This window comes from Austrofundulus limnaeus, unplaced genomic scaffold (genome assembly GCF_001266775.1).
Source record: "Austrofundulus limnaeus strain Quisiro unplaced genomic scaffold, Austrofundulus_limnaeus-1.0 Scaffold371, whole genome shotgun sequence".
NCBI lineage: Eukaryota > Metazoa > Chordata > Actinopteri > Cyprinodontiformes > Rivulidae > Austrofundulus > Austrofundulus limnaeus.
In genome coordinates this window covers 467,796-481,114 of record NW_013952773.1, presented here as the reverse complement: position 1 = coordinate 481,114, position 13,319 = coordinate 467,796, and the positions used below count along the sequence as shown (strand labels likewise).

Below are 13,319 nucleotides of genomic sequence, written 5' to 3'. Positions count from 1 at the left end.
GTGGTAACAGGTGCCATCCATTTTGAACCTTTTCACAAGATTCTAATTTTCTGATATGCTGAATTTGAGATTTTCATTTGTAATCATCAAAATTAAACGAAATAAACATTTGAAATATATGAGTTTGTATGTAATGTATGAATATAATATACAAGTTTCACTTTTTAAATGGAATTACTGAAATAAATCTACTTTTTCATGATATTCTAATTTTATGACCAGCACCTGTAAATACTCATGGCTGTGCACGTCCATTGATTTTGCCCGACGCTGTTGCTGCTCCAGAATCAATCTACAAGGATCCCGTCACACAATCAGGAAAAGGAATGAACACAACTTCTGTATTTTCAAAGTAATTAACCAAAGACAGACCAGTTTTGTTGAAACCCTTGCTTTATTAATAAATATATGGAAATATTTATACATAAATGCTGTCAAAATGTACCGTTCATTCATACTATTGTTTGGAAAGCTGATGGAAACATGTCGCACACAACGCATGAATGCACCCATAAAACATGTTGATTTTAGTTTGAGGTCAAAAGTTTGAAAAACACAACAACGATGCAATTTCAACTGCGTTTACTCAGTCCAACACAGAATGATCTAGTTTGCCCTGACTTCGACATTCATCACTGGATTTATTGCACAATCTCGCATTTCCAGCACATGCTTCTGAGTTCCTCATGCTTGGCCAAACAGGACAGGACCCGACCAGACTGCAGCGGAGCTGCATGGAAATTTGGGTTAGAAAACGCAGCTAGAAAAAAAAGTCCCAGAAATCCAAGGAAATCGTGCAGTTTTTGTAGTTGTGTATTGCTTTTTATTGTATGTACACAACACAAAGTTCCCCAGAAGCAACCATTTTATCAGGTTTTATACTTTCCATGATGAGGTTCAAATCCCATCCCCTCCAGTCCAAACCCCTTTGGACTGGAGGGGATGATGGTTGCACGGTGCTATCCTCCAAAAATCTTACCCAAAAGCGTGGTTTAGGGATCTGGGAGTTATGAGGTATGTTGCTAACAGACAGACAAATTAACAAACCAGGATCACCCACATTTTATGGCAGCACAGCAGGCAAAACGAATTTTAATTGCCCAAATGTTTCTTTTATTTTGGAAAAAGCAAATTAATATGCACTTTTTTTTGGTGGTATTGTTTTTACTCTTCCTCACCTTTCACCAGCACCTTTATTCTGCTGAAATTGGCATCAGTTGCCTCAACTGACCTGTAGAAATTGTTTTAGGAAGCCCGTTTTAAGGCAGCCAGAAGGAAAGCATTTGTGCCCTTGTTCTTGTCAAGCATCCAAGAATATCATGGGAGGTGGTGCAGATGACAGCACAGTTAGTAGAACTTTGTTCTTCCTGTTTTTTTTGCACTGCTGAGTCTGCATCTTTGTGGGTGTGTGTCTGCTATTCCTGAGTCTCTGTCACTGTTGAGGTTTGACCATTTTTAAAACCAGGTCAGGAGACAATGAGTGGCTTTCTGAAACTTTGACAAATGCAGTTTTGAATCTCAGATGTAAAAATCCCAATGACTGGTTAGAAAAAAACACATTGCAAATATAATTTGTATATGTTTTAAAGCAGGTAAAGTCCATCTTATTTGTATTAACATGCCTGGTCTTTGAAAGATGTGCGGTTCATCCTTGAGTTGTTATTATTATTATTATTATTATTATTAGCTGTTAAGACATCAACAGTACTTTGTCTGAATGTTTCGGCAGACCGACTTGTCAGAAAAATGGACATGAGCCTTCATGTTGATTTTTTTAAACTGTGCATACTGGAAAAACTATCCATCTAACAGTCTTTTTTTTTTCATATATCCAGACAAAACATTTTGATCATATTTTAAGTTTAATAAGAGCAGAATGTAAGACTATTTAGCTTTGAAATTTTCCTTATTACTTACCAAGTGCAATTGTTGTTATTCCACTGGAAGATTATTTTAACTTAATGTAAGAAATATGAGACAATTCAGACTCGATTGAAGTGAAATAATCTGCCAATGGAATAAGAACAATTGTGCTTGGTAAGATTATTGAAATAAGGAAACTTTCTAGGGAAACAAGGCCAAATAATTTTACAAAAACAAAAAAGATACAGAAAAAAAGGAGCTTTTTGTCTGAATAAATGATAAAAAAATACTTGGTTAGGTAGACAGTTTTTCGACTGCCCAGAATGTGTTTGCCGTTTTAATGATAAATGTTTTGCTCTGTTTCTTTGCAGATGTATGGGCGGTACACCCAGGAACTTGGGGTGTACGCTAAGGAAGAGGCTGCTCGCCTGAGGGAAAGTGGTCAGAGGCGATCATTCAGTGGACAAAGCCGGACCTTGGACCTGCTGGAGTACAAGGGACGCTGTGCTAAATGCCGCAGTAAGTGCTAAACCACAACAAGTCATGGGGAAGCAAATAAAGTTTTTATCGTCTGTAACTAACATCATAATGACTCAATCCAGAGGACGTTGTTGTTCGTTTGAAGTTGAACAATTACAGTTCCAATTCTGGTTTCTCGTTTCGATCCCAGCTCCTAACGTTTCCCGATTCTGATTTTTATTTATTTATTTTTTTTAGAGGCAAGGTCAGCAAAGTTTACATGTTTCAAATGAAGAAGCTAACCAGAGTTCTTTCTGGATTTTAATTATGTGAATTTTTTACTTTTTATGAACTTAATCTCATCATAGGGCTATTATCGACCACTATATAAATATCAAACTTGTGAAATTTAACATAAATGTCATGAATTTACTTTGCACAGGGATACTCTGTGAATTGTCGCATCTGCACTGAAATTTCTTGTTGTTATCAAGCCCCTCTTCTTTGTGTTGGGACAGACAGCATAGGGAAATCAGACTGTGAAAGGTGAAAAAATAGCTTTTTTGTTTTTCTAAACAACACAGCATGTCTAGTGTCAGCCCTTGTCGTGCCACTATTCCAGTACCAATAACAATGCCGTTAAGGCTGGAACTTGTCGATCCGGTCAAAATTTATCACATGGAACCGGTTCTGAAAAAATGCAGTTTCTGTACCCATCCCTATAATATTCTTTTATTAAAGTTAAAGTGGCTTTGTCGTGTAAAATCAACTTTTTTGAGTTTTATATCATGTTGCAATATTTTCCTCTCATCAAAAACATACCCAGAGTCTTACTTTGACTCATTCATGCATATTTGATAAATCCTGTAGGCAACCAGGCAGGGGCGCAAAAACAACTGGTTGGGATTAGAAACACGTTTTGGGACCAGCTCCGTCTCTGGGCTGTGTCTCCAAGCTGAGCTTCTTCATCATGGAGCACACCTCCCTACCCCCAACCCCCACACCCCACCTCTGACTCCTGTAGACTCTCAGCAGCAACAAAGCAAACAGCTGGTGAAACTGAAAGTGAAACTGAAACTATCTGCTGAGCTCCCAATACTATTTCTCAGCGCAGCCCTTTTTAAATTCAAATTACCTTTTGAGGAAATGTATTTTCAGATGCCAAGTAAACTACACTGAGCTTCCATTTCACAGCACCGCCCCCCCCCCCCCCACACACACGTGTTGAAATGGGTGGGACAAAAGTGGAAGGAGGTTCTTAAAGAGACAGAGGCCAATTTCAAGGTGTTTAGAAACAGAAATGATGAGGAGTTTATTTTCTATTTAAACATAAAAAACAGCATTTTAATAACAACTAAAGGTGACATAGGCATATGTTTAAGTTCTCTACCATAATAAAGTAACTGAGAAACACATAATATTGCCCCTTTAAGCCACACTGTCGATTGCTGCCACACAATGTACATTTGCACACACAACCGGCGGATTGTCTGTGTTGGCGTTCCGGCAGCTTCTTCTTTCGGTTGGCAGACTGGGTATCGAAAGTAGAAATCAGAATTTAAAAATTTGAATGATTTCAGAAGAATCAACATGTTAGTCTCATTTCCAACCGATACTCGAGACCCGATGCTCAGTACTACTTGAAACCTTTTTTAAAAAAACATCGGAATATGAACATTGTTCTCCTGTCTGTAAATAAAAGATGGATCTAATTGACTGTTTAAAACAGTTCCTAGAAAGCTGCTCCTGTAATGAACTGCGGCTTTACTATTAACAGTTTCCACAGATCATGGAGACCTTTTAGAGACAACTCCGTAACTCTTTTAAATTAATGGAAGTCTGAGAATGTCACTGACAGAAAAAAAGGTTATTTGTGTAACCTTTACTGGCAAAAGGATAAAACGGATTCTTACAAGTTGTTGCTTGTGATTACAGTCCACATCTCAGCTGTGGGGCAAGACCCCTATCAATGATTAAAAAAAAATACTTTTATGTGCTCTCAATGAAATCTTCAGCATCACTGCATAAACGGCCCACACCATGTGAACATTTTTAGTGGTATAAACCTAATGCTAAAAACAATGATGGATCTGAACTGGAGTCACGATAGAAAAAATGATCCTTACAATAATCTTTTTACTGCACATTTGTCAGCATGTAAACATACATACACAGGAGGATTTACATGGACATTTCTCTATCCTTATCTTAATTCTGTTGATGGTGTGTGTGTGTGTGTGTGTGTGTGTGTGTGTGTGAGAGAGAGAGTGTGAGACGGTCATAATAAAAGAATCAGATAACACTGCGCACAGGACATGGAACAGGATGAAACAGGCTATAAACACAGGTTAAGGAAAGTCTGAAATCCATGTCTCTTGACCTTTATTCTCATCTTGTTTTTTTCTACCTCTGAGACACACACAAAACACACACATTAATGTGTAGATGGTCACTTATCTTTGGGCACATTCTTTGTTCAAAAATTTAGCTAAAGTTATTTTGTTATTTGTACAATATATTATTTAAGTCTTGCCTGAAAATTGGACGCATTGAGGTTATGTTTTTCATAGCAGTTTTGTTCGTTTTTCTGTCTGTGCACAAATTACTCAACATTTATGAACCTATCTGAATCCAGGATTTTTTAAAATGAATTCTTGTCTGTCTTTGCACAAGATTACTCAAACCTTGTGAAAAAGATGCCTTGGATATCAATGGGTTAAAATGAGAAGAAAAAAAAAACAACTTCTGTACTGTATACTTGTTCTCTAGGCATTTAAGATGGACATACTTTTAAATTTCTTGTGAACTAACCTTCATTCTGCTGAACTTTGTCAGAGTTGCAAGGAAATTGAACAAATAATTGTCCTGCTAAAAGAACACCAACATTAAAGACCGTGTAAAGTAAATCATATTTTCTTCATTAAACATTATAAATGTCACAATTACATTGTTGTAAATGTGTAAAAAGTCTCACAACTCTAGATACTTTAATTTTAGAGGTATAGATCAATTTGTGTTTAAAGGTATGTTTGTTTCAGTATTTTTTGGACATGTTTTAAAAGGCGGCTGCGTTTCGTCACGCGGCCGCCTTAAACATAACCCCAACATAACCCTGCCCCCTTCTTTTTGTATTAACTTTGCTCTCTGTTTTTTTCCTCAACATTCTGTAAACATATATTAACTAAAATGGTCCTTGGTTATTTTCTATAAGTTGTAATTATAGGACAACAAAAACAGGAATATGTATATACAGTGGTTTGCAAAAGTATTCATACCCCTTGAACTTTTCCATATTTTGTCACATTACAACCACAAACATAAATATATTTCACTGGAATTTAATGTGAAAGACCAACACAAAGTGGTATACAATTGTGAAGTGGAAGCAAAATTTTACATGAATCAAAACATTTTTTACAAATAAAAAACTGAAAAGTGCGATGTGCAAAATTATTCAGCCCCCCTGAGTCAATACTTTGTGGAGCCACCTTTTGCTGCAATTACAGCTGCAAGTCTTTTAGGGTATGTCTCCACCAGCTTTGCACATCTAGTGACTGCAATTCTTGCCCATTCCTCCTTGCAAAACAGCTCAAGCTCAGTCAGATTGGATGGAGAGCGTTTGTGAACAGCAGTTTTGAGATCTTGCCACAAATTCTCAATTGGGTTTAGGTCTGGACTTTGACTGGGCCATTCTAACACATGAATATTCTTTTTTTTAAACCACTCCATTGTAGCTTTGGCTTTATGTTTAGGGTCGTTGTCCTGCTGGAAGGTGAACCTCCGCCCCAGTCTCAAATCTTTTGCTGACTCCAACAGGTTTTCTTCCAAGATTGCCCTGTATTTGGCTCCATCCATCTTCCCATCAACTTTGACCAACTTCCCGGTCCCTGCTGAAGAGAAGCACCCCCAGAGCATGATGCTGCCACCACCATATTTGACAGTGGGGATGGTGTTTTCAGAGTGATGTGCAGTGTTCTTTCTCCGCCACACATAGCGTTTTGCATTGTGGCCAAAAAGTTCAATTTTGGTCTCGTCTGACCAAAGCACCTTCTTCCACATGTTTGCTGTGTCCTCAACATGGCTTCTGGCAAACTGCAAACGGGACTTCTTATGGTTTTCTTTTAACAATGGCTTTCTCCTTGCCACTCTTCCATAAAGACCACATTTGTGTAGTGCACGACTAATTGTTGTCCTGTGGACAGTTTCCCCCACCTGAGCTGTGGCTCTCTGCATTTCATCCAGAGTCACCATGGGCCTCTTGGCTGCCTCTCTGATCAGTGATCTCCTTGTTCGGCCTGTAAGTTTAGGTGGACGGCCTTGTCTTGGCAGGTTTACTGTGGTGCCATACTCTTTCCATTTCTAGATGATGGATTGAACAGTGCTCCGTGAGATGTTCAAAGCTTGGGAAATCTTTTTATAACCTAAGCCTGCTTTAAACTTCTCCAAAACCATATTCCTAACCTGTCTGGTGTGTTCTTTGGACTTCATGATGCTGTTTGCTCCCCAATATTCTCTTAACCAACATCTGAGGCCGTCACGGAGCAGCTGTATTTGTACTGAGATTAGATTACACACAGGTGGACCCTTTTGAGTCATTAGCAGTCATCAGGCAACTTCTGAATGCAATTGGTTGCACTCAGGGAAAAGGGGGCTGAATACTTTTGCACGTCGCACTTTTCAGTTTTTTATTTGTAAAAAATGTTTTGATTCATGTAAAATTTTGCTTCCACTTCACAATTGTATACCACTTTGTGTTGGTCTTTCACATTAAATTCCAGTGAAATATATTTATGTTTGTGGTTGTAATGTGACAAAATATGGAAAAGTTCAAGGGGTATGAATACTTTTGCAAACCACTGTATATAGTCATGTGAAATGTGATTTATACAGTTTGAGCACAGACGAGTGAACAGTCTGTGACAATATATTTTTAGATTTAGTTTTATTTTTAGATTTTGTCCCTGGTAAACAACATATTAGGTGAAGTATTTGATGTACTTTTAAGGAATTTTTTTCCAGTTTTTATTTTCATTGTTGCAGCTCTCACCACATGTAGTCAGATTGTTTGAACATGGTTTCTTCTTCCTCCTTTTCTCTCTGTATGCAAGACGTAATATCGAGTGCTACACAGATTATTTGAAGTAAACAATTATGTTAATTATAAAAATTAGTCTACACTGAATAAAATATTGTTATTTAACCACGCAAATGTTCATTTGTATCCGCAATGAAATACACAAACTGCAGGGGGCAGAATTGCTTCAATTGTCTGTGGTTTCATTGTTTATTAATGAGGAAGATGTGCCAGCCTGCAAATCACAGAACATTTTTCTTTTTTACCTTGCTCAGAGGAATGACATGTATATGAAGTCCAGACATTCAGCTTTATGAAGGGTTTAGGAGTTCAGCTCCTTAACATGTGCCACCCTGTTTTTAAAGGGACCAAAAGTAATTGGATAAGTGAATCAAAAGCTATTTCATGGACAGGTGTGGGCAATCCCTTCATTATGTAATTCTCAATGACGCAGAATAAAAGGCCTGGAGTTGATGTGAGGTGTGGTGCTTGTATTTGGAAGATTTTGCTGTGAAAAAATATGTGGTCAAAGGAGCCCTCCATGTGGGTGAAACAAGTCTTCCTTCAGTTGCGAAAACAGAAAAAAAACGTGTGAGCAAATGCCACAATATTAGGAGTGCCAAAAATTTAGTGCATCCTGAGAAAGAAAGCACTTGTGAACTCATCAATGCAAAAAGACCTGGATGCCCATGGAAGACAACAGTGATGAGTGATCGCAGGCTACTGTATATTCCACTGTTAAGAGCAACCCCTTCACAACAGCCAACCAAGTGAACAACACTCTCCAGGAGGTAGAAGTATCATTATCCATATCTACCATAAAGAGAAGACTGCATGAAAATAAATACAGAGGGTTCACTGCACGGTGAAAGATACTCATAAGCCTAAAGAATAAAAAGGCTAGATTGGACTTTACTAAAAACACCTAAAAAAGTCAGCACAGTTCTGGATGAATGTTCTTTGGACAGATGAAACCAAGATCAACCTCTACCAGAATGATGGAAAGAGAAAATATGACGAAGGCATGGTACAACTCATGATCCAAAACATACCACATCATCTGGAAAACACGGTGGACGATGTGTGATGGCTTGGGCATGCATGTCTGCTTGTGGCACTGAGTCACAAGTGTTGATTGATGATGTGACACAAGACAGAAGCAGCCAGATGATATTCAGAGCCATACTGTGTACTCAGATCCAGCCAAATACAGCCAAACTGATTAATTGGCAAAAAATAATACAGATAGACAATGACCCAAAGCATAAAGCCAAAGCAACCCAGGAAGTTATAAAAGCAAATAAGAATATTCTTGAGTGGTCAAGTCAGTCACCTGATCTCAAACCAAGTGAGCATTTCACTTACTAAAGACTAAACTTCAGACAGAAAGGCCCACACAGACAGCAACTGAAAACCAAGACAGATGGAGCTTCGTTATTACAGCTGTATGAGTAAAAATGTCAGTGTTTTCAGATCCTTATCAGCTGAAGCTTGTTATCACTGAAGTTTTCTTGAAACCAGCACTTCTGATAACTCTGAAGATGGAGAGCCCCCTAAGTGTTGTAAAATTACAAAACCATTTCTCAAGACAATTTTGTTCTAATGAGCAGATTTTTTTGTCAATATTTCACTGGCAGCATTTCTTCTCATTCTCCTCACATGGATCAGAGCCCCAAAGTGCCACTGATTTACTGCACCAGCAGGCAGCTTCTAGCATGAAAAGTATTGTTTGCACACACTATGATGCATCTGCAGGAGGAAAAAGGCAAATATAAACATACACAGTGAGGTGAAGCCATAAAACAGGAGCAAACATAAAATTGACACATACACGCGGTGTGTCATTTACAGTGAGTTATGAGTGCAGAGGCTGTAGTTTATCCACACATGCATGAAAAGATGAAGAATATTTTGTGTACACACACAAGACCCAGAAAAACCCACACCTTCCTGCTCGTTTGCTGCTGAGTGGTGCAGCAGCTGCCTCCTGCCTGTCATCAGCATCCTCTGTCCTCAAGAACGCTTTTTTCCTTTAGGTGTGTGTGTGTGTGTGTGTGTGTGTGTGTGTGTGTGTGTGTGTGTGTGTGTGTGTAATATGCCGGCAATAGACCCACAAGAGCCATGCAGTCTTAGCAGCTCCACTTGTTGCTCACTGTGAAATGTAACGACAGAAAAATAGTTTGAGCAACAGGCATCTTTTTCGTAATCATCACCTGCAGTGTTGTGGATTGTGTTGCTGAGATACTTTTGTCGGGTCAGTGGGTGTCGCCTGGTAGCATTGAACGTTATCAGGCCTGATGTCAGTTCAAGGTAACAGGATCAAATGGCATCATTTAAAGTTATTTGTTTCAAAAGGTTCATGTTATGTTGTCTCTCACAAAGGCCTCTAAATTCTCAAACTGCATATTGAGACAACAATTGATCAGCCGGAATAAATAGAATATTGGACCTATTTAAAAATAAAATGTATGGCATGGTCCTTTTCTTCTTTTACAGCAGCCAAAAATGTTTTTCCCATATGTGTCTGATACCAAAATAACTCATGAACCACTGGACAAACTTAGTTGCAACTTTCATAAAGGAAACATTAAATGGACATCTGCAACAGACTGACCTTTTAAAGTCAATACAATTCAAGCTGACCACCACAGTTAATTGATATTAGCCAGCAGAAAATTGCTAAATAAACAAACAAAAAGTGCAATAGCTTTGAGGCTTTAAACACATTAGGTAAATTAAATACTTGATGTCGAAATTGACTGATGTCCACATATGACATGAAAGGTCAAACATTTAAATAATTTTTTTCCAGCTTCAGTTTAATTGGTCAAATTTTTATTTATTTTCTTTTACAATGATCATAACACTTGGTGTTTTTCTTTACACTCAAGGTTTTGCCAATTCCGTCACCATAAAATAAGCGGTCTGCTGGGACACTTGCTCAATGGATATAAAAGTTTACACTTTTTTGGTAAAAGGCCAATATTTTACAATGGTACACGAAGAACTGGATGTTCCTCCAAAAATGAAGAAAAGATAAGGCAGAAAGCAGTCAGGGAGGCTGCCAAGAGGCCTACGGCAACACAGAAGGAGCTGCAGGAATTCCTGGCAAGCATCTCCTGTATTCTTCTAAAGCCTAGACTATAGGGGAGCATTACAAGGTCGAAAACCTTTGTCTTTTTACAACGAAAAAGGTTCAAGTTCATAAAAATGTTTCTTTTTAAAAATGAACCAAATTCTCTCAAAAGCGTGCAAGAAAATGTTTCATGGTCTGATGAATCCAAACTTGAACATTTTTGCCTTACAGTCCTAAACTGCACGTTTGGTGCAACAACACTGGTCCCAGTGGTGCCAGTGATTATTGGAGCACCCGTCATTGCTGTAACCATTAAACAGGAAGAGTGGCTCCAGTGGATCCCAGAAACATCCTCAGAGATCTCTGTCCAGATGAGTGCAGTCTTAGGAACAGCTAGTGTTCAGAACCCTGAAGCTCCCAGGTGCTTCTGTAAGAGGACCCAAACTGGTAATGTAGTGGAACCACCTATGAGGGATGTGTGTTTTTATATAGAATATACCTAACACAACAATGAAAATGTGGCACACAATACCCAAAACAAATGGCAAAGCTGCTCAGTGTGTTCTGACGACGGTTTAATAACACAAGGTTAAAAGACATAATATTGACTAGAGTTTAGCATTTCACTGGAAAGATTAACCACCTAAAAATAAATTTAAAATACTAGATTATAATCTGAATCTTCTTAAACTAAGTGAAATAATTTGCCAGTGCAGTAAGACAATTGAACTTGCTGAGACTTCTTGAAATAAGGAAAAGAATCAAAATGAATAAATTAACACATTCTGCTCTTGCTTAGCATATCAATTTCAAAAGATCAAAACTACTTTTTGGTTGGATATATGATTGTAAGACTTGATTAGATGGATATTTTTGCAATGTTTAACATGGCTAAAAAAACATGTTAATTAACTAAGACTCTGTGATTACAAGCAAAAATGCAGGTTTACAATGTGCTTAGATCAAGTCCGTGACTTTTAACAAAGAACTGTTGCTGTAATTAGATCCTAAACACAGTGGAGGCTAAAGAGTTCACTTTTCACCTGTGAATTTTACAAGGTTTTCATTTAAAGCTTGGCTACATGTGCCCTACTAGTTGGTCTCCACATCCATCATTCCCCTGAAGACTTGTTTCAGTCCTGCTGCATCAGCAGGACCCTTGCCCTTTCAAAACTTAAAAAAAGCTGAATTGCTTTTTTTTTTTTTTATTAAAGCTGTTGTACATTTGTTCCAAGATCAAACAATAAGACTTGTTCCACAGCTCTTTTCGGGATGCTAAATCCAGTTTAGTTTTTGTCAGAGGTGACACAACCTTTTCGTAACATGAATCTCTTGAGAACAAGATGTTTAAATACATTTAATTTGAACGTCATGGAAGAACAGTTGGTGAGCGCTGTTGTCTTGCAGAAAGTAAATCCCGTGTTTGACTCCTGGCTGGAGCCTCTGTGTGAAATTTGCATGTGTGGATTTTCTCACATTCTCACTTTAAATATAAGTGTGTTAGGTTAACTGACACCTTAAAATAGTGCCTAGATGTTAATACTTCATTATCTATACTGCGTATATTTACATGGGCCTTTGATGGTAGCTTGTCCAGGGTTTATTCTGCATTTTGCCTAACAACTGATGAATATTAACAGAAACAAGCATGTGTAGATGATGGATGGTTGATATATTTGTATCAGCTTAATACCAAAACTTAACTGGTAACAAACTTAAAAAAATAACTACACAATTTATTGTTAACTCATTCAGAAAAGCATGTTGCTTTTGGCTCTCTTACTTAAAAGTATACAAAGATTTCTTCTGTAGTGATTTGTTGTCCACTACCAAATATAAAAGGTCAATGACTTTTATGCCTATTTCTGTGTATCTAAGTGTAGAATGAGCTAAATATCTCACAAGCCATTGGTAGATTTTATTATAACTTTAACAGTGTAATCATTCAATATATCCATTAACTTTTTGAGTCAAAACATTTTCCTACAATCTACAACACATACCACAATTAATATGCAAGATCCCTACAAAATAACACAAGATTGCTGATAATATTTTTTTAAATATCTGTAACTTGACATGTCGTTTGTCACTAAATGAATAATCATCAAAAACTTCAACATGGAAGGTGTCCTAAAATCTGCATTTGTTTTACAGTATGCTAGGCCTTTAAATTTATACAGGAAATATTGAAAGACTTTTTTTTTCTCTTATTATTCAGGAAGTAAGTGGAAAGTTTTATGTGAAACAGTCTGGCCTGATTAGAGACTCTGGTTCTTTGGAGTAAAACTGAATGATTTACGTACCCATAATTCCTCCATAAATAGAAAAACAAGTGCCACAAGAGGGAACATATGGTGTTTTCACCAACTGTTGGCTGTTCAACCAGCCGGTGCAGTCTGTAGGGAACAGCTTGTTACTGTTTTTATTGGTCAGCAGGGGGCAGCGTTGAACTTCACAGCTCTAAAGTCTGAGGGAAGCAGCTTGGAGAAACAAAAAGTATAGATTTTGAAGGTGTCTGTGTTTGCTGCACGCCAACTATGAAGCCTCATAACTTCAGGCTTTCTGTTCACACTGGATGAATAAATATCACACAGTGCATTATATTTTTTCAGTCATCCATTGATTAAAATACAGTAAATGTTGGGGTAAAATTACAGAATGTTGCTCACATAGTTTAGTTTTTAAAGCTGATGTTTAACATGAAATTATTTTGAGTTCCTTCACCAAAAAGGGTAAACACTGACTGTACAAGCAACTAGGGCTGCAACTAACGATTATTTTAATAATCGATTAATCTGTTGATTATTTTTTCGATTAATCGATTAATCGGTCAAATCATTGAAA

At 37.6% G+C, this 13,319-nt stretch overlaps 1 protein-coding gene across 2 annotated transcripts in view; it reads left to right on the top strand.

Annotated features, from left to right (window-relative positions):
• Positions 1-13,319, top strand: part of clcn2b (chloride channel, voltage-sensitive 2b) — a 274,822-nt gene that overhangs the window by 47,718 nt on the left and 213,785 nt on the right. For both annotated transcript variants that reach the window (XM_014023466.1, XM_014023465.1), the window contains exon 2: positions 2,235-2,382. In XM_014023466.1, the coding sequence (XP_013878920.1) occupies positions 2,235-2,382 (148 nt within the window). The remainder of the gene's footprint in view (positions 1-2,234; positions 2,383-13,319) is intronic.